General features: G+C 31.8%; 1 protein-coding gene across 1 annotated transcript in view; it reads left to right on the plus strand.

Moving 5' to 3' along the window:
- The window catches only part of Kif18a (kinesin family member 18A), a 79,811-nt gene that overhangs the window by 46,389 nt on the left and 11,254 nt on the right, over positions 1-22,168 (plus strand). Inside the window, exons 12-13 of the mRNA XM_026412279.2 lie at positions 4,610-4,731; positions 7,702-7,937. Of these exons, the coding sequence (XP_026268064.2) occupies positions 4,610-4,731; positions 7,702-7,937 (358 nt within the window). The remainder of the gene's footprint in view (positions 1-4,609; positions 4,732-7,701; positions 7,938-22,168) is intronic.

Below are 22,168 nucleotides of genomic sequence, written 5' to 3' on the forward strand. Positions count from 1 at the left end.
AAGTACAAGAAGTAAAATCAAGAATCAATAAATGGGATGGTATCAAACTGAAAAGCTTCTTAACAGCAAAGGAAATAGTCATGAATGTAAACAGAGAGAAAATCTTTGCCACCTTCACCTCAGAGCATTATATTCTAGGATAAAGAACTCAAAAAACTGAATACACACACACACACACACACACAAAAAAAAAGTCCAATTAATAAATGGACAAATGAAGCAAACAGAACCTTCTCAGAAGAAATACAAAAGGTCAACAAATATATGAAAAATGTTCAACATTAGTTGAATTAGAGATGCAAATTAAAATTATACTGAGAACCATGTATAACCAGAGGAATGAGAAGTTATGCTCCATTTGTGATCTATATATCAAAATACATTCTACTGTAAAATTAATTAATTTTAAACATTTTTAAACTGAGATTTCATCTCACTCCAGTCAGAATAGCAATTATCAAGAATATAAATAACAATAAATGGTGGCAAGGATGTGGCAGAAAAGGTATACTCAAACATTGCTGGTAGTACTACAAATTGATGCAGCCACTCTGGAAAGCAGTATGGAGATTTCTTAGAAAACTTGGAATGGACCCACCATTAGACCCTTCTGTCCCACCTTTTGGTATATATCCAAAGGATTTAAAATCAGCATCCTACACAGAGTAGCCACATCAATGTTTATATAGTAGCTCAATTCACAACACCTAGTTTATGAAACCAACCTAGGTGCCCTTCAACAAATAAATGGGTAAAGAATATGTGGTAAATAAACCAAACTGATTATTACTCATGTATAAAGAGAATGCCTTTATGAATTTTGTCAGTAAATGGATGGAATTGAAGACTATAATATCATGCTAGGTGAAATAAGCCAGCCCCAAAAAGCCAAAGGTCAAATGTTTTCAGTAGCATATGGAAGCTAACTCACAATAAGGGGGAGAGTGGAAGAATAGATATTCAGTAGATTAGAGGAAGGGAACATCCATAAGAATGGAATCCTAACTAGAATAAGATATAATCTGTCTTTGTATAATTATATCAAAATGAATTGTACTCCCATGTATAACTAAAAAGAACCAATAAAAAATTGAGTTATAAACCTAATATATATAATAAAATTTAATTTAAAAAAAAAAACAGCTGACAACTTTGTCTCAAAATAAGAAATAAAAAGAGCTGGAGATGTAATTCAGTGGTAGATTGCCCATGGGTTCAATTCCCAAAACTTGGGGGAAAAAATATTTTAAAATAACACTGTTCAAATAAGTTTTTCTCGTTCAATGAACATGAACAAATTCTCTAAAATACATAGCAGTTGTTGAATGTTAACTGTATTTTAGTTTCTTCTCATTATTTATTTCATTTATTTATTTGCTTCAGTAAGACTGAAGTAGTATTCTCAAGATGACTTTTTTAAAATATATGTTTTTATTAAAGTTAAACCTTAACCGTATATTCTTGTGCCTATAATGTTCTATTAGGTTATTTATCCTTGCTAGTGGACAAAAGCTTTCATGAATGGTCTAAAAATTTTTCTGTGTGTAATAATATAACATAAAATTTACCATTTTAATAGTTTTATATGTACACTTCAAAGACAGTAAGTGTATTCATTTAAAAATCTAATGTATTATAATTTTTAAATGATGTTCACTTTTCAAGAGCATGACTTCATTTAATTTGTTTGTATTACAATTTAGTATGTTTTTGCATAAAATCAACATTATAATTTATAGCCCAATCGCAACTATAGAAGTACTGAAGAACTTGTTTAGTATTCGAGATGCAGAAAAGTCAGTTGTAAAAATTCACTAGCTTGCTTATTCTATCCAGTATTTATTATAATCTGACAATTTATAATATGGTATATTATTTTTATTATTATTTACTTCTGCTATCTTGTCTACTTATAAAGTTAACACTGCTTAGATTATTGTCAACAAACTTATTTTTTCTATATATTTAAATCTAATTTTTCTAAGTCTGTCTTCTAGAATTATCTTAAACAGAACTTGAACTTTTTTTAAAATATTTTTTTAGTTATTGATGGACTGTTTTTTTTCTTTAATTTATTCATTTATATGTGGTGCTGAGAATTAAATCCAGTGCCTCACACACGCTGGACAAGCACTCTACCACTGAGCTAAGCTACAGCCCCAACCCCAGAACTTGAATTTTACACTTGAATGTGAATGTAGAATTGATTTTTAAATGCGTGTTTTCTCTGAATTTTATTATAAATAACTTAAAGAGATAAAACTGTTTCCATTCCCAACCCTACCTTAATTTTTTTTCTGTAGTTGTTTTCACATATGAAATAATTATAAGCTATTGTTTCCTATGTAAATAAGCTGATACATTATAAATTTGTGAGTGGACTTATCCAGGGTCATACAACTCTGGACAAACCCTAATATTTTCAGTCTTCAAGTTGATGCTATTTTCTCATACTCTCCTGCACTATCTACTTTTTCTTTCTTAATATATTTTTAATTTGTTTTAATTAGTTATACATGACAGTAGAATGCATTTATGCATTTTGATATATCATACATAAATGGGGGTTAATTTCTCATTTTTCTGATTGTACACGTTGTAGAATCACAATGGTCATGAAGTCATATATGTACATAAGGTAATAATCTCTGTTTCATTCTACTATCCTTGCTAACCCTCTATCCTCTCCCGGCCCTTCATTCCCCTCTACCTAATCTAAAGTAACTCTATCCTTCCCTAGTGCCCTCCTCTTGTTGTGAATTAGCATCTGCATATCAGAGAAAACATTCAACCTTTGGTTTTGCTATCTACTTTTTAACAACTTCTATCTCTCACTGATACTACCCTAATTCAGACTCCCATCCCCACTATTGGACTGCTGCTTTTGATCTTTCTTCTTCTAGTCATATTCTGATGTAATGCCTTCTCTCCCCTATAACCAAAGTAAAATTTTCATAGAAAACCCTTATCATATTGCTGTTCAGTGCCTTCTGTCTAAAATAAACTCTTCATTATAATATGTTAAGCTTCTCATGGTCTGCCACCTAATTCTTTTCAAATTTTATGTCACCTCTCATTACACTCTTTGCTTCCATCATTACCATCCTACTTATAATTCTCAGAATAGGCTGTGCTCGTCCAATCAGATTCAGGAACTAGTGTGTTAAGTCAAGAACAGACACCAGTTGTAAGCTGTTTTCCAAAGATGTCGAACTAGCCAAGAATTATTATTAAGAAACGTGATTAAAAGAAAAAAGATAAAAGGAATATCAGTAAACACATTTATATGATTATAATCATACAATTTTATAACTGGAAAAAAATAAAGAGGTCATATGACTTAGTTCTTTAATTTTAGTCAATAAATTAATCTTCCTGAAGGCTGTATGTATCTGGCTTAAGTTAGTATTTGTTTCAAGACTAAGTCCATTCCTAAAACTTCCATGACTCATAAGCCACAGCTTTAATCATATCATCCTGGTTCCATAAAAATAATTTTTTAAACACATGCTATAATTGTTGAAGTGTTAAAATGAGTTGTGTAAATAAGTTTATTATTTTATTTATCTCAGATAAATATAATGGTATTGTTTCTCTGTCACAGTCCCACTAACATAGAAAATATTTTTTAACAAATGAATAAACAACTAAGCTTTTTATAGAATTAATGGTCAACTATAAATTGGAAAACAGAAGTTAAAAGCCAAATGGATTATGGGAATTTCCTAGGAGGAAGTTTTCAGGCATAGTTCTCCTTCTTATGGGATTAATGGCTCACTTATTCAAAATGTCCAAAAACTAGTCACTCTTTTTCATTGTACTCACTGAAATTTCCCAGTTAAAGATGCTGAGAATGTTATTGTATTATCATCATTTATACTTCAGTGTAACCATTTAGCTGGTATTTTCTATATTTGAGGTTTAGAGAGTTGGAGGAAAGAAGAATAATTTTAGGTGACCATATTGAAGGACATCTGACACTAGATAGATGAAGCTTAAGAAAATGGGAGCATTCAAAAGACTGTTGTAATTGTGTGTATGGTGAAGCTTATAACAAGTGGGTGTGGGGAACAAATTTTTAGTGTCTGAAAGTCCAGATACTATATCCTGGGTCTGTATGTCTTAATTCTGACAATCTCATTCCTAGGTTTAAATTTTATATTGTAGGCAGAGAAACTATAAATTGAATAAATAAATGAAATCTTTACTGAACTATGACTGTATTAAAGTCATAGTTCAGTAAAGATCTTTAAATGCAATTTTCACAGAGAATCTCCTTAAGGAAATGATATTTGTGCAAAAACTGGTCATATTAATGTATTTTCACAGCATTGTAAACTAGTTGATAGACCAAAAAGCTATACATCATCAGAATTCCTAACATTCAGTTTCTGAGGAAACTTGAAATGTTATCCTACTGATAAGTTATTGATTACCTATACCAGAACTCTTATTTTCCAATTGTTTCTAAACATATGTATATGTCTGTATGTGAATATATATAAATAAAATTAAAACTTCTGATATCACTATAAAATAAGTTTTGTTAAAATTCACTTGATTTCATTTCTTAAAAGAATCTAAAATATATTTTGCATGTTTTTCCTAGGAACTCAATAAAGATCTTTATTGTCACCATTTACACCTCCAGAACAAAGATTTGAAAGCACAAATTAGACATATGACAGATCTAGCTTGCCTTCAAGAACAGCAGCACAGGCGGACTGAGGCGTAAGTATATGGATTCATCTGTTCTACAGATTTTACTGTTGTACACTTAAAGAACCCAAAGCACAGAAGTTCAGTTTTCTACTGCGAGAAAGTTGAGTTTTATCTAGTATAAGGTTCCTTATTTTTTAAGTGTCTGTCAGCATCAGAAAGTAAGCAATAAGAAAACAGAACATTTAAAAATGTCATTTTTTTCTTAGTCACTTATTTTTTTATAGTGCCTTATAGTTTTCAAAGCATTTTTCTTTGAGATTTATTTTTACTTAATATATGCAATGTAATAAAAATTCCAAAAATACTCAACTACTAAAGAAATTGCTAGTAACACCAATTGAATTTTTAAGTAGACAATTGTTAATTATTCATTATTTCAGAATGATTTTTTTGTTGTTAAAAGTTGTGAAATATCAGGTGTCCCAATTTGTACATGGTACTCTTTTATTTGATGCTTTTTGTGATATTTGTGCTAGCTCAAATAGCTCAAGAGTAACATCTTAGTCATTTAGTTTATGAGATATAATCTAAAAAAAATGGCTTTTTTTTTTTTTTGCACCTTAGATAAGCCATTCAGCTCCTTCAGCAGCACTTTGCTCTGTGAAAATGAGAAATTTATTTCTCTAAGGGTCTTCTGCCATTCTAAAAATCATCTTGTATTCAACTAGTGTTCTTGAATGACTTGTGATTAATTATCTGCATTTTTTATTTAGAAGAAGAAGTCATATTAGATGGCTACTTTTAAAAAAGAAATAAAAACTTCCGGGAGTATTCTTCTATGACAAGAAGCTGAAGCTAATCTCCCCATACTTTCTCTATCTGTACCTAGAGCAGATGTGAAATATTCATTTGCTAGCACTCAGACCACCTGCAAGAGTGAAAGTCATCAAAGAGACTTTAATTTAACCATATTATATTTGCTAGGTCAAACACATAGACTAATATTTTTAAGATTTATTTTAAAATGCAGGGGCGCGGGGAGTTTCTAACTTATTAAAGAACTGGTGAGCCAGAGTATCACATAAAATTTGGCATAGTAGAAAGATATGAGTTATGGAATCAGTCTTGATTCTTGCTTTTATTAGCAATAAAGTCTTCCATAAATTATGTAACTTTGCAAAGTTAAGGTTACTTTTCTTATATATGAAAATAGATTGTAATACAAACATAATCTGAGCCTGTCATGAGTCCCAAGATCACTTCCAAGTTCATTGATTTACTAGGACTCGATATTCCCCATATAGTTGTTCTCAAAACTATCAGTTATTATAACAAAAGGATACAAAGTAAAATGAGCACAAGGAAAAAGTGTATGGGGCTAAGTTTTGAGAAGACAGGGCACAAGGTTTTAAGAATCTTATTCCAGTAGACTGACAGGATGTGCTTAATTCTTCCAGCAAGAAGTTGTGACAAGACACGTATGAAATATCTACTTTGGATGCTCTTTAGAGATTCTGTGTCTTGGGTTTTTATTGCAAGCTGATCTCGTAGGCACCCTCTGCCTAGCATATACCAAAATTTGACTTTTCAAAAGGAAAGTAGGCATTAAACATAAAGCTAGTGAGCCACTCATCATATCAGTTCTAGAAATAATGGGAAAAATCTAACAAGAGGCCAGCTAAGCATCAACCTTAGAAGCAAGCATTTCTTAGCAATCTCAGACCTAGTATGTTAACTGCATAGTACAGTTCCAAGAACTGTAAGGATATATAGATATACTCTGCTGTAGCCTCTCTTCAATTTTTAGGGCCTTAGTCTCTCTGGTACTTGTTCATTTCATATCTCATTCACATTACTATGCAATTAGACCTGTAATGGTATGTCTATACTGAACATGAACAGGTGACAAATTTTGGGTTTGGGATTGGGTTATCAGGGAACCAATTATCCATGGATACAAAGGAACTATACCTGATTTGGTACTCAAATAATTATTTTATTTACTTTTTGATTAGTAATTTTCCCCTATAAACTGTCTATCAACATTATCAGGAAACTGGTTCTGAATCCCTTGTGATATCAAAATCCTCAATGCTTAATTTCCTCATATAAGCTCATATAAAATGGCATAGTATTTGTATATAACCTACATATCCTTCCATATACTTTAAATCATCTCTCGATTACTTATAATACCTCCTGCTATATAAATAGTTGTTATACTGCATTGTATAAGAAATAATGATAAGAGAAAAAAAAAAGGTCTGTGCCTCTCCAGTATAGATGCAGCCCTTGCACATCTAACTTCACAGTACATGAATGAGATGTGAAGTAAGCAATGCTCAAACAAGTACTGGAGAGAGGATCTGTGAAATGGTGAGAGGCTACACCAGAATACACCATGCATCCTTTTCATTTTACAGATTCAACAGAGTGCATGGTATGGGAAAAATTCAAGTTTCACATTTTTGGAACTTTTTGGAATTTTTATTGTTTGTTTTGTTTTGAATCAGAGCCAAGAATTCAATGCCTTAAACATTCCTCATACCCAACAGGCTTTTCTAGAACTCTTCTTCTTGAAACCGCTCTGAATCTCATTCCGAAAGCCATCGATTTTAGTTATTTCATTTTATGTTACATGTGGTTTGTAAATTACATTGTTTTATAAAAAGCTTTTATCTACAATTTACATACTCATTTAGTCTTCAGAACAGTCTATAATAATAATGACTGTCTGGTTGCCCTTCACTTCATAGAGGAGAAACTTCAGTTTGTGCTTTGTCCCAGATTATACAGAAGTGTATGAAAACTGAGAAAAGAACCTAATTCTTTCTCATAATTTCCATCTGATACTCTTTCTACTCTATAAATGATGTGTTAAGTATATGTTCAGTTATTTGATTGAAGTAACATTGTAAAAGAAAAGAAACAAGAAATTATCTTAATGATATACTAATATTTTTGGTGTTATATATTAAAAAACCATAGTGTTATTTAAACTTTATTTCTCTCTACTTTTTTGTCACCTTCTCTACGTAGAGTATTGAATGCTTTACTTCCAACCCTAAGAAAACAGTACTACACATTGAAAGAAGCTGGCCTTTCAAATGCTGCTTTTGAATCTGAGTTCACAGAAATTGAACATTTAGTAGAAAGGAAAAAAGTAGTGGTTTGGGCTGATCAAACTATTGAACATCCAAACCAAAATGATCTACCAGGGATTTCTGCTTTTATGACCTTTCCACAACTTGGACCAATTCAATCTATTCCTTGTTGTAAGTATGGCTTTTGTTTTATTAAGTAAATACTAGCATTATTTCTTAAGAGATTTTTATATCTTCAATCTACAGAAGAGTTAATTTTTAGTAGACTGTTATTTTGTGAGAATAAACAAGGAAATTAGTTCAAAGTAATATTAATTAACAACTATCTTCCTAAGATTTAAGAGCAAGTGTGCAATGTTGTTCTAAATAGCTGTAGCTATAAAATCCATTTTACATATTTTTGATTGAATAATTTTATTTCCCATCTTTATTTAAAATAAAATAATAAAGATTAGCATTAATAATACTATGTTTTATAATATCTAATAATCAGTGTTCTTGAGATCAAAAAACAATGTAGAATTTGCTGTTTTCCTATTGGCATATCAGTTGTAAAACTAACACACAATTTTGGTTTTAAAAAAATTGAGCAAGTGTAGAATATAACATAAGAAGTACAATGTCCTTTTCTATTCTTCCCAGAGCCCCAATCTTATGTTCTTTGAGATAATTAATATTAACAGTTTAGTTATCTTTGCTCTGCTTGTTTATATATGTTTGAGGGAGAGAATACTACCTATAGCTTTTTTATTATGAATATTTTTGAGAATCTAGAGAATAGATAGTCGTACCATAAATTACTTAACCAGTGTTCTAGTGAACAGTACAACAGAGAATAGACCTGCTTATTCCCATCTGTGCATGTGTAGCATATTCCTAGAAGCTGACTTACTGGGTTAAAAGACAAAATATATCCTGTATCAAACCGGTGTCCAAAAAAATACTTTCCTGTACAGATTGAGCATCCCTAACCTGAATACCTAAAATTCTAAAATGCTTCTGAATCTAAAACTTTTTAGCACTAATGTGATACTCATAAAGTTTTGAATTTTGGATCATATCTTCATATTAGAGGTGTCCAACTTCATTAAATTCTATTCAAATAATCCAAAAGGAAATCTGAAACAATTCTTGTCCCAAGCATTTTGGATAAGGGATATTACACTTTGTACTTAGTATGTATGAGAGTACCTGTTCATCCTCACCTAATAACAATCCTAATGCTAACATACATTCTTTTAAAATTTGTAACTCTCAGATTACTAGTGGGATTATATCATCTTCTGTTTTATATACTTTGTTCATTTGGGTTTTTTTTATAATTTTGTTCATTTGATGCTACTTTTTTTATTTAGTGTAGTTCACTAGTGCTTTAAGTATACTGGATTTTTAAGATGTGTTCTCAAATCTTTCTATATTATCCATTATAGAGAGTTTTTCTGGGGATCTGGTAAAACGAAACCTATTGTCACCCATTTTCAGTGTTGCAAAGTTTTTCTGCTGTCTACTTCAGCAAAGTTTTCCTCAGGGGAAAGCTAGCTGCAGTTCCAGAAATTACCCTCATAAGCCTCCAATTTCCCGCTGATATCTATGTTTCTTCACAGTCTTGTTAGCAACCCAGTGCCTTCAAATGTTCTTTTTATATTTTCTCCAGAGTTTTTAGTTACCTTCAGAAGAAATGTTAGCACATCTTGGTACAATTAGCTACATCTTTATTAACAGCTGCAGTTCCCTATATTATGTTTTTACATTAAGGTGATAGGAAAGTTAGGCACATTTTCTGAAAAAATAAAAATAATATATACATATTCATACACCCATCATCTTTTTCTTTTAATAAGCATTATTGTAATTAGACCTGACCTAGTTGAGAACTTTGGAAAGCAAAATTTAAGATTTTTTTCAGATTCTCTTATATTTTGGGGGCCTGATTCTTTTGTTATGTATTCAAGATGTTGGAAAAGGAAACAAGGTTTTAACACAAAGAGAGAAATATTGGCCACCTGCTAGTTTATAGTCATTATTCCTTATTTAAAAGTCCATATTTCATATACCATATAATTGCGCAGACTATACTTGTCAAAAATAAAACAAAACACTTATTTGATTTAATTATATTTCATAATATTTTCAAAAGGAAAGACTTTGAAGTCATGTTACATTTTATAAATATGTGTTGTCTTTGGGGAACATAAGAGGGTTTAGTTTGGTTTTTATGTTTAGTTCTTGTTTTGTTACTTTACTGTTTTCTCCAAATGACTTCATAGATTAACTATGTGCTTCATATGTTTTATTCATTTCATAAATTATGCATTATGAATAGAGTCAAAGAGAATAACAGGAAATATGCATATGAAACCACTTATAAACATTTTATTTTTCTTAGCCTTAGAATATTGAAATAAATTCATTAAAAAAGCACAAATATGTTTGCATTTCTAGAGAAATCAAAAAAATCCAGATAACATCCATTACTAAAATTATATTATAAATGGTAGTCTTAACAAATTTTAAAAGTAAAATTGAAAAGGTTTAACTTAGTATGCATCAAACATGTATATTTATCTTAAACTTATACCTGTGCCATTAATCTTTCCCTTTATATATACTCTCATGAACAGATATTAAGTGGTTTTATCACAACATTTCAAAAATACTAAATGCAGTGAGATTTCATTTTTTTCCCCAAATGCCTTCAGTATGCTTAAAAACATTTACTAGATTAGCTACAATATTTTGTACAGCACAAACTCATACACACACGTGCTTTTTAGTCTGGTGACATTAACCAGAATTATTTTAGCCTCTATTATTGGGCATTTAGGTTGTTTGGTAAATTTTTATTATTATGAATAATATTTTGGTGAAAGAACATGTATATTTATCTTGGTGCTTATGTCTGATTATCTCTATGATAAATTCCTAGAAGTGGAAATTTTGACTCAACATACATGTATATTTTTTCAGTTTGAAATATACATTTCTAAGATATTAGTAACTTCTCTCTGCTATATGATTACCAGTTTTAATTCCCATAAACAATATATAAGACAGAGTTTTCTCCTTTTAGCGTCACAGGCTTTTGATGTTAAAATGTGGCAGTTTTTAGTTTTAGAAAACCAAATAATTACAAACAAATATATGCACAAAGATTTCAGTATTGAGCCTCATTGAGAAATTCCCAGCTCATGTCTAGCCTTGAGAACCCCATCTGATTTCTTCCGCCTCAGGTCCTCCACTGGATTACTTTGATGTAACTTTCAGACACATATCATTTCTTCTATTTACATCAAGTGTTTCTAAAAGAAAGTATAATGCCAATATTTTCTTCACTCCTAATAATGTCAAATATCTAATTGGTGTTAAAATTTCCCTGTTGTCACTGCAAGTGATTTGTTTCTACACTTTGTTCAAATTAGGATCCAAACGATGGCCACACTTTGTATATATTAAGTCTTTTTAAATCTGATTTTCTCACTGTTTTGTCTTTGCTAATTACTTGTTGATTGTCAGTTTAAGTCATTATTACTGTCATTTCCATTTTTATCTAGTTTTATTTCTTCCCATCATTTGAACTTTTTTCTGGTATTTTTTTTTTTGATGGTTTCTTGTTCACAGAAACTTAAGTAGAATTATATTTATTCATTTACTTAACAATATTGCACTTCTATTGTGTTCTAGGTACTTATTTGATGCTAAGGAATACATTCTGTAAAATTCTTCCCGGGTGGCGCTTATTTTCTAATGGAAAAAGACAGTAAATGAGTCCATTAAACAATCTTAGAAAGTTGTACATGCTATGTGAAAAGAAGTAAGAGAATTTAAGAGTGGGAGCTGGGAGTTTGCTTTTTTTAATTAGCTTATTTTAGTTATACATAATATTAATATTGATTTTGACATATTATACAAGCATGAAATATAATTTGCTCCAATTCAGTCCCTAGGACTAGCTTTTTCCTCCCCTCCTCTTTCTCCCTTTCCCTTTTCTTCTTCTTTAGTGATCTTTCCTCTATTTATATATATATATATATATATATATATATATATATATATATATATATTTTAATTAGTGCATTATAGATATACATAAAGGTGAAATTCACTGTGTTTTGTACACACACACAGGAAAGTTTGGTCGGATTCATTCCATTGTTCCTTCCTCTTCCTCTCCCTTGATTATCCACTTCTTTCTACTCCACTGATCTTTATTCTATTTTCATGGAATTCCCTTGTGCTTTTTTCTCTTATTTTGGTCACGTTTTTGAGTTTGCTCTTTTAAATAGCATGGTCAGGTAGATCTTACTCACAAAACCTGAAGTAGTTCAGAGAGTTATCCATGTAAATATCTAAGGAGAAGCCTTAGAAGAAGTAAGCAGTGCAAAAATCTAATACTTTACGAATATCAAGGAGGATATAACTGCTACAAAGGAAAAGAGAAGGGAAGTAGATAATGAATGATAAGATCAAACTGATAAAGGGAAGGAAGGGAAATCACATAGAGCCTTGTAGTTTATTGTAAGGAGCTAGTATATTACTTGGAATGAAACAGAGCTATAGCATGATCTCAGCAGAAATTTACTATGTAGTTCAACCACATTTTAAAAGGTTCCCTCACTGCTGTCTTGTTAATATATTGTAGTCTGATAAGGGTTGAAACTTAGGTGGCTACTGCAATAATGCAAATGAAGATGGAGATAGCTTAGACAAGTTTTGTAGTAGTGGAGATAATAAGAAGTAGGCAGATTCTAATATATTTTAAGTGTGGAGCCAGCAGGATTTCCTGGCAAATTGGATTTAGGATATGAGAGAAAGAATGGCAGGATATGAGAAATATAAGAGAAGGAAAGGTCTAGAAGTCTCAAACATTTTGAACTTGCAGTCTGAAATAATGGAGTCACCTTAAAAGAAGAGATGGGGAAGATTCAGGTGGAACACATTTACTGAGTAGAGGTGGTAAAAAATTAATAAGAGTTCAGTTTTGGGCAGGTTATATTTGTCTAAGATATATCCAAGTGGAGACATCAAACAGGCAGTTAAGAATTTGAAGTTCAAGAGAGAAGTCTAAGCTGAAATACAAATTTGAGGGTTGTTAACATTTAGAGAATATTCAAAGCCATAGTCCTGGATGAAATCACCATAGGATATTAACTCTTTCCTGCAGTATACAAGGTGCAGTTATACCTTCACGTTTTATCATTTGGTGTTAACTTTGAAATGTCCTTCTTATGCTGAATCTTAAAGCTTTCGTGTAGTAAAGTCTTTTTTCCTCAATGCTTTTGGAATCATTCTTCAAAAAGCCTTCTCAACCATAAGTTTTAATCTCCCCTTCCATTTATTTTCTTCTAATTTATTTTTGGTAGAAGATGATGGGCAAGAATACAATTTTATTTTTTTAAAGGAATCTGTCATTCTTGTCTGGGTATATGCATGTGTTTGTGTGTTTTTGAATAGTCATATGCAATTCTGTTTATTGAATTTCCATTCCATTTTGTTTTTGGTCTGTTTATCTTTCTAAGGCTGGTGGTAGCTATTATTTCAATAGTTGATACATCATAGTATTTTTTTTTATCTGTAGCAGTACTTATCCCTCTTCATTATTGTTTTTAAAGAATTCTTTGCTATACCTAAGTAGTGATTGTTAACATAGTTTTTTTTCTGCCTCTAAAGAAATAGCCTTTTAAAAATTGACAAATTAATTATGTCTTTATATTTTCCCACTATTAAATGTTCTCAATCTTCATATCTTTTTTATGTTCCTCAGTAAAGTTTTCTTCATATATTTCCTGTACATTTGTTATTTAAGATTTTTGTAAATATAATATTTTGTTTTTGTTATGTGGACTACTTTTTATTTTTCTTACACTAATAAACATATTACATCTTATTCAGGAGAAAAACTAACTTTTAAACTCTGATTAATTTTAATACTTTAGAATTTTGAGTAGGTATTTATGGGACTTAAAATCTGCCTCCAAACTACTTATCTATTGACTTGGCCTAAAATATGCACCTATTTTAGGTCTAGAAAACAGAAAGCACACTCACTGAGTACTGTGCAAGATGGGGGTGCTGACAGCAATGTTTATTTATGGAACTGATAAAATTTCTGACATTAAATGAAAAGTCAAGATTTCCTCATTATCCATCTGGAAACTCACATTTAGTAATATTTCTGTCTCTAACCTTTCCTTTTTTTAAAAATTTTGCACCCTGTGTCAGTGATTTTTATCTCAATGCACAATAAAAGACTAGTAAGAACCAGTCTTATAGTACAGATATTCTGATTGAATACAGAATTCCTACCTAAGTTCCCCCTAAAATTACTTGAATAGAAGGAAATTTCGTATAAAAAAAATAGGAATTCAATACTACATATAACAAATATAAGATCGCAAAGTGTTTTGTAATAAATCTTCCCAATTCTTTCCCATTTGGCAACAAAATTTAGTCATTGCCAATAGATGTAAGTCATACTTATTGCCTGAAATGCATTTCATTTGACCTTTGGTTCCCAAGTACTTGAGACAGTATTTAATTGTTGATCTACAAGTGAATATTGTATAAATCAAAGGATCTTTGCATTGTTCTTCCCCACACACACACATCTTAAATAACTGTGAACACAGGGAGAATGAAACTGAGTAGATAGTATTGTGACTACTATTTCCTGCAGAGACAAATATCAGAAGATTATGGTTGATTTACTATTCAAGGTTCTGGATTAATTGAAAAGACTATAATGCATCCTTAGTACATGAGAAATGTATTCTTCTTTGTATTATTTTGCATATAGCTGATATTGTTTGTGTTGGAACTAATACAGCAATAACCACAATAGCATCATAAATGCATTGTAAAATGCTTGTTTAGTTAATTTGGTGTGGTACCTTAACTTTACACATTTCTTCAAATAGTTCAAATCATTCACTTGTATGATTTATAACTATGAATTCCCTGAGTCACGAGGCTGTTAAAAAGAATCCAAATTTTATGCTTAGTACAGTAATTGTATCATAATTTGTAGCCTACAAGTATTTACTGAAATGCATATATTAATACTTGATTTCACTTTAGAATTTTGCTACCTAATTTTGATTAAGCCTAGTTTCCCAAAATACTTGCTCATGTACATATTAACAGGAATCTTAGCAAAAGAATCTTTGCCATCATTTTGTACCAAATCTCAATTAGATCTAATCCCATTCATCAATGTCTTACTGTCTTGAACCCTATTTTGCAGGCTGTGACTCATGCTTAATACTGCATTCTGCTTTTTACACTAACATACAGCCCTGTAAATCTTTTAACATTTGCAGTCTTAAGCTTTTGATAAATTAGTACCTCTGGGTGAAATCATTCAGAACACACGATGTGGCACATCAAAAGATGACCCCAAAAGGCCTGGAGAGGGACTTTAAACTCATTAGTGATAAATTATCTAGTCTTTATTTAAGGGAACCATCTATAAAATATTTCAGAAAGCTAGAAATTGAATATTGAACCCCCTTATGTAAGAAACCACATGAATTGCCAGTTAGTATATACCTTAGAGATTTATTTTAAAAAGAGGAAAAATAAGATTTTTTATTACTTAATTCAATTTACTTTGAAACATTTAAGAAAATTTGTCATGAGGAATGAATAATTATAGTGACATCTAGTTTCCATGTACTTGTCATTCTCCTCTACAGTCTACCTTTCACAATGCCACCAAAGTATTTTCTTAATAAAGTGTGGGGCTTTTAGGAAGCTTTCAAAGGCTCTCCCTGTCCTATCAAGCTATAGACACACTTCCATCCAGCACCTGGTTTCCCAACCTTCTTTTAAATATGCTTTCTATTCCTTACTTCTGCCGTTTCCAAGCTTTCTTCTCAATCCCAAATGTTGCTTCCTCTATCTCCATCTCACATGCCAACTTATTAAATCCTTCTACATATTGAAAATCCATTTTAAATACTACCCTTTTTATGTAACTTTCCCTTTAATGAGTCATCTCTCCTTAGCCTGCATTTTATTCCTTTTCATTTTCATTGCTATTTAGAATTTCACTCTTATAGCAATTATCACATCTTCCCTCTCCCCATCAGGAAACTGTTTATAACTTTACTGATAGTCAAAAAGTTAAGCCAGCCAGGCACAGTGGCACATGCCTGTAATCCCAGTGGCTCTTGAGGCCGAGACAGGAGGATCACAAGTTCAAAGCCAGCCTCAGCAACAGCAAGGCACTAAGCAACTCAATGCAACCCTGTCTCTATGTATAATACAAAATAGGGCTGAAGGTGTGGCACAGTGGTTGAGTGCCCCTGAGTTCAATCCCCAGTACCCAAAAATAAATAAATAAATAAGTTAATGAAAAAGTGAACATTTTTATATACTCATTGTCTAATTGTAATTAGTTCTGAATTACCTGTTTATTTCCTTTGCTTAATTTTTTTCTGTTAATCTCTTAATTATTTTGAGTTGTTTTTCTTAAACTTACAAACGTATGCCTAGAAATACATATACATACATGAATTCTAAACCCTATGTCAAATATGTTGCATGCATTTTTTGTTTCTTTGGGCAGTATGTTCTTGTGTGGTGCTAGGAATTAAACCCAGAAAACACTAAATAACTTTATCAAAAAATGCACATTTTTAGTGTTCAAGAAGGTCCTTTAATGTATCTTTTAGATATTTTTATTCATTAATAGATTCCTAAACTATTAATGAATAATTATTAATAAAGATTAGGGTTGGATTCATTAAATAAAGCTTTGCTTTGTATTGGTCTCCAGAAAATTTAGTAAATTTGGGGGGACCTTCAAATACCAGTATCTATATACCTTTTTCGTTTTTATAGTTCACTTAAAAAGAACTCTGATTTAGGGAGTATGTAAGTCCAGCTACCTTCATTTATAGAACTGGGAAAATTTTGCATATATTCACTGTTCATATATTACTTAATCTCTGTATACATGGTGGCTCCATGTCTATAACTTGTCTAAAGAGTAAAACCTCATGTCTTTTAACAGGATAACAAAGGTATAGTCACCTGGCAATGTAGGTGATAGTTATGGTGATGGGGTAAAGGTAACCTGAGGATCCAGCTTCTTTATACAGACTTTAAGCCAATTCTCCTTTTTTTTTTTTTTTTTTTTTTTTTAATCTTTGCCCTGTGCTTTCTGAGACTTCTGAGACTTGAAAGTTCTGGTTTCTTATTGGCTTCTTAACATTCTCCCACCTCAGACATTGTTTCTGTTTTGTTGTTTATCATTTATAATTTTTATGGAAGCAGTATATATTTTATTATATAAAATAATAAAGAAAAAATCACTCCCAATTTTCAAACCTATACCCTATATGTTGATGAATTATGCCATATTTTCTTCTGCTGTTTCTGTGACTTATCCCCTTTTTTGTGGCATTTGTTCATATATGCTTTGGTTTGGTTTTTGTTGGTTTTTGCTTTGTTTTGTCAAAATTATGATCATATAAAATTTATATGCTACCTCATTGAACAAGCATTTCCCATAGCATCATCAAATCTTTAAAATATGGTTTTAAATAACAGTGTAACTGTGAATGTTACGTGTTTTATTTAGTCATTGCCTAATTGAATTCTTCCTGTGGTAGGGATTCAGCATTTTGTAGTGGAGGAGAACTTGGCATCTGGATTATCAGAAGGCCAGTTTTGTGTGCCAATTCTTTCATTCCTTTATATTTTCCTTTGATAGATGCAGTGAACTTTCTGTTTGCCTATTATTTATAAGTGTACTTTTACTTATAAAATTAAGGAGAAAAAGCCAGGTATGGTGGATCACACCTATAGTCCCAGCTACGTAGGAGGCTGAGGCAGGAAAATCATTTGAGCCCACAAGTTTGAGACCAGCCTGGGTTACATAGTAAGACCCTGTCTGAAAAACTAAAAAATGAGGAGGAAAATGTTTTCACAGATCCAGTAACACAGTGAGTACACAAAGGGACCAGAGCCGTTGATAGTCTCGGATGGACACTTTGACTGTTCATCCAAGAGCTTCTTAAGCACATGTGATATGGCCACCAATGACAGGAGCAAGCTCCACAGGGAGGGCACATTCTGTTTATTCCTTTCTGCAGTGACCCAGCTGGGCTAGTACTTTATCTTGGGACTTCTTAGTACTATTTCTAGTCTTTAGGTATTGTCATTTTTTTATATCTCTCAGCCTTAACTTTTCTTCCTTTATTCCACCTACCTCCTCTTCTCTGGTCCTAATTTAAGGGACTTTAGTGACACCTATCATTGTCTTTTACTTAACTCCCTGAGAAAGCACTGAAGAATGAAGCATATTACAAGCTATTCTTCTTCATGGCTTTCTTTTCTTTTTTTTTTTTTTTTTAATCCATGTGTTCCCATAAGCATTGGGAGTTTTATTAGTCACTTATTCATTTGAGAAATTTTTACTTAAGACCCTTCATGGCTTTCTTTATTCCTGTCCTAGCTACACAATATCCTTCAGAAAATCTTCTAATATTCTGGGGGGAAAAAATATATATATATATGTGTGTATATATATATATATATATATATATATATATATATATATACATACACACCATTATTCTACCATGACCAACATTGAAGCAAATTTTCTCCTGTTTTTGTGTTATAGTCATTTTAAAGGGAATCTGCATGTAAACTAGATGCCTGATGTCTTCTTATGGTAAGAATGTTTTTCAAATGAGACAGTGCAAGAAGATAGGTACCATGTACTGGTTCTTCTGATGAGAGATTCTTCAAGTATTCAGTGCCTTTCTAACTTACTTCCCTATCAAAAAGATTTTACTATACATCAAATGCATTCATTATAAGATTGCATTTTCAAGCTTGATTACACATGGATTAAAATGCATTGACTTCTTTTTAAGGATATAAAAGTTTAAGGCAATAATTAACATACCAGAGTAGTATTCCTTGTTATTGAAATCATAGTATGTCAATTTCTAGAACAGAAAATCTGGTTTTGTTTTAGGTTTTTGGAAATACCTAGAGATGAATTTGTAGAGTGCTGACCTAAAGAGATGCCTTTTCCATATCATTCTACTAAACTTAAGTCCATTTTCCCTTGTGTAACTTCCTAGGAGCCCAAGTTCATTTTCCTTCTCTACTACTTTTATTCTAGCACCATCTTTTACTTGTGCTTACTCCTTTTCTTTCTTTTTTACCTCAGCATCTCTGAATAAGAAATCTCATCCTCAAATCCCAAACAATTTCTGCTGTCTCAAGTCCAAGAGAATCCAAACTAGAGGGAAGTAAGCAGATTCCAAGATACCTATCATTACTTGGATCAGAGCTCCTGAATAGACAACAGGAACTCAAGCCTAATGAAGGGAATGTCAGAACAAGAGAATCCCAAATTTGAGGGAATATCATGAGTGTAAAAGGTTTATGGTTTCATAGAAAATCTTGATTTCCATTGATTTACTTGTGTAGAATTGATAAAGTCATCCCTCCATATCCCTGGGTTTCATCTCCACAGGTTCAACCAACTTCAGATCAGAAAAACTTGGTAGGAAAAAATGTATCTGTACTGAATATGTTCAGACTGTTTTTTTCTTGTCATCATTTCATAAGCAATATAAAAATTATTTATATATCATTTACATTGTCTTAGGTATTATTAGTAATCTATAGATGAGTTAAATTATATGGGAGGATATGCATAGGTTATATGCAAATACTGCACCATTCTATATTAGAGAGGAACTCAAGCAGATTTTAGCATCTAAGGGTGATCCTAAAACCAATCCCCCATGCATACTGAGAGATGACTCTATACTACTCCTTTCTGTGAACTCTTCATTGTCCTATCATAGGCACCTGTGTATGTCATTGAATATGTTTACTCTATATGATTTTTATCTGATCATTTGATTATAACACCCTTCCCACATCTCTCCATCACTGTTGGTACGACTGTCATTCAAAATGTTATTTCTTGCAAGAGCTACAGCAATAGCCTTGTTACTGATTTCTCTATCAACATATACCTATTCAAACTTCATTCTCCACCCAACAACCAGTCTTTTTCCAAAACATCAATCAGATTGCATCACATCCGTATTTAAAGTCCTCCACAAATATCTCTTTGCTCTTAGAATAAATCTAACACATTACTTTGTCCATAAATCCTTAGATAAATTGGCCCTTTTCAATCTTCGTAGCTTCTTCTCACTTCTACTTGCTCTAACTTACTACACTTTCAGTCACAATAACTTGTCTCTTCCTTGAGCTGAATTCATTACTGCTATTGGGTCTGTATACTTATTATTCCTCTGCCTCCTTCCCCTTATCTTCATATAGCTGGCTCCTTCACAGCCATTCAAATCATGTATCCCCATTCTTAGACTGGCCTTCACTGGCCATTGTAGTTAAAGTCACCCCACCTCCTCAATCTCTCACCAAAATCTGTTTCAGTTTCATATTTTATTATCTCTTTTTTTTTTTTTTTTTTTTTTTTTTTTTTGGTCTCAGGGATTGAACCCAGGGGCTTAACCAATGAGCCACATCCCCAACTCCTTTTTATATTTTAGAGACAGGGTCTCGCTGAGTTGCTTAGGGCTTCGCTAATTTAGAGATTGGCTTTGAACTCACAATCCTTCTGCCTTGGCCTCCTGAGCCATGAGGGTTACAGGTGTGTACTACTGCACCAGCCCATATTTACAACTCATTTGTCACCATGTTAATTAATTTATTGATTGATATCTCCCTTCTCCAGTTAAAAATGTAGCTTTATAGCTGTCTTGTTTACTACTATACTCCCAATGCCTGCATGTTACATGGCCTAATAACAATGAATTCTCTTTATGAAAGTGCAGTCCTCTTAGATTTTTGCTGTTGTACCATAACTGACTGTAACTTTTTTTCCTTTCATTTAAAAAAAAAAAAAAAAGCAATGCTCTTGTCTTTAAAATAGTGACGTTTTAACAAGTCTCATTCCTTTACATCCTATGATCCTATGGATTATAACTATCTCAGGGCGATAGAAATGCAGTACACCTACAATATGTTCAAGTGTTTTAAAGTCCCAAAAGATGACGTAGAAACAGCAGAATTGTTCAAAATTGTAAGATACACTGCTGCCTACTCCTTCTTATATATACTTAAGTATATTATGCACTGATCTAATTCCTTAGTCTTCCCATGTGGCTGCCAATCTTTTCTATACAAGTTTATATCAAAGTATTTTTAATTCCTTATCCCCTTTGTGTAATAACCACACTTCTAGGATGTTTCATTGGCTGCCATCATCTATTAGGGTCCTAGGACACTATGTAATTCCCATTCTTGTTTTATGGAACTTTTCTAAAGGAATTACAATCTGCCTCCAGCTTCCTTCTTTACCACTTCTATTCTGTCGTCCCTACAATTATGGAATTTTGTTAGATAGTATTTTCCCAAGCTGAATCAGGAGAATCTATACATCTACCTGAAGCCTGCTCTTCTGGAAATTTACCATACGTCTTTTTTCTCTGATGGAAAAATACAGCATATCTCTTTTATAGGCATAGACCTAGCATGTCCAATAGTTTTTACAGCCAATAAGTGCCCCTAACCCAATATTTTCCCTCTTAAAGTAGCTACACTTATATTTTTTTAATTTTTTTTAATTTTTTTTAATTTTTTAATTTATTTTTTTCCTACACTTATCTTAAAAGAGAAATATTATTTACATATTCTAGAAATTATATCCTGAGTAAAATGTAAGATGTGTGTTTTTATTTTCATTAACAAGTGGAGTTATTATCATTTTAAACAGCTTGGCTGTTTAATTTTTATTTAAGCCTTTACGTTTTGTTTGCTCTGGTTGTCCCCTGAACCTTTCTTAGCATCTAGTCAGTCTTTGAGTAGTCCTGAAATGATGATGTTCTTTTATTGCTTTATCTAAATTTAATTACTGAAAGTATAAAAAGAAAAGAACACTTCATGTTTTGTTTTATATGTACTGATATCTATAGCACCTCTTCTACCAAGCCAAATAAAACAGTGATATGTGAATTCATATTAACATTTCATCTCCATGTTTCTCCTACAGTTTATCATATAGGAGAAGAGTTATAGCTGAGATATACTATTGTGACATTACTGTTCTTTTTAGTGACAAATTATTAATCTGATCATACCAAATATTATGTTGGGTATATGTTAAATTATCCCCTAGGACCTGTGGATATTTCTTCAGTGTCTTGTGGCAAGACTCCCATTTTCATGCTTTTTCTTTTTAGTAACAATAGGGAAAAAGTGGCCTTCCATCCTGGGTCAGCACTTCAGATTAACTCTTCCAGAAAAAAATCTTATTCCTTAAGATTTCATGCTCCATTATGTTCTGAATTTTTTAATGTTGTTATAAAACCTGCATTTGAAAAAACACCTATATGTGCTTG

Source organism: Urocitellus parryii, chromosome 4, assembly GCF_045843805.1.
Source record: "Urocitellus parryii isolate mUroPar1 chromosome 4, mUroPar1.hap1, whole genome shotgun sequence".
Lineage (NCBI taxonomy): Eukaryota > Metazoa > Chordata > Mammalia > Rodentia > Sciuridae > Urocitellus > Urocitellus parryii.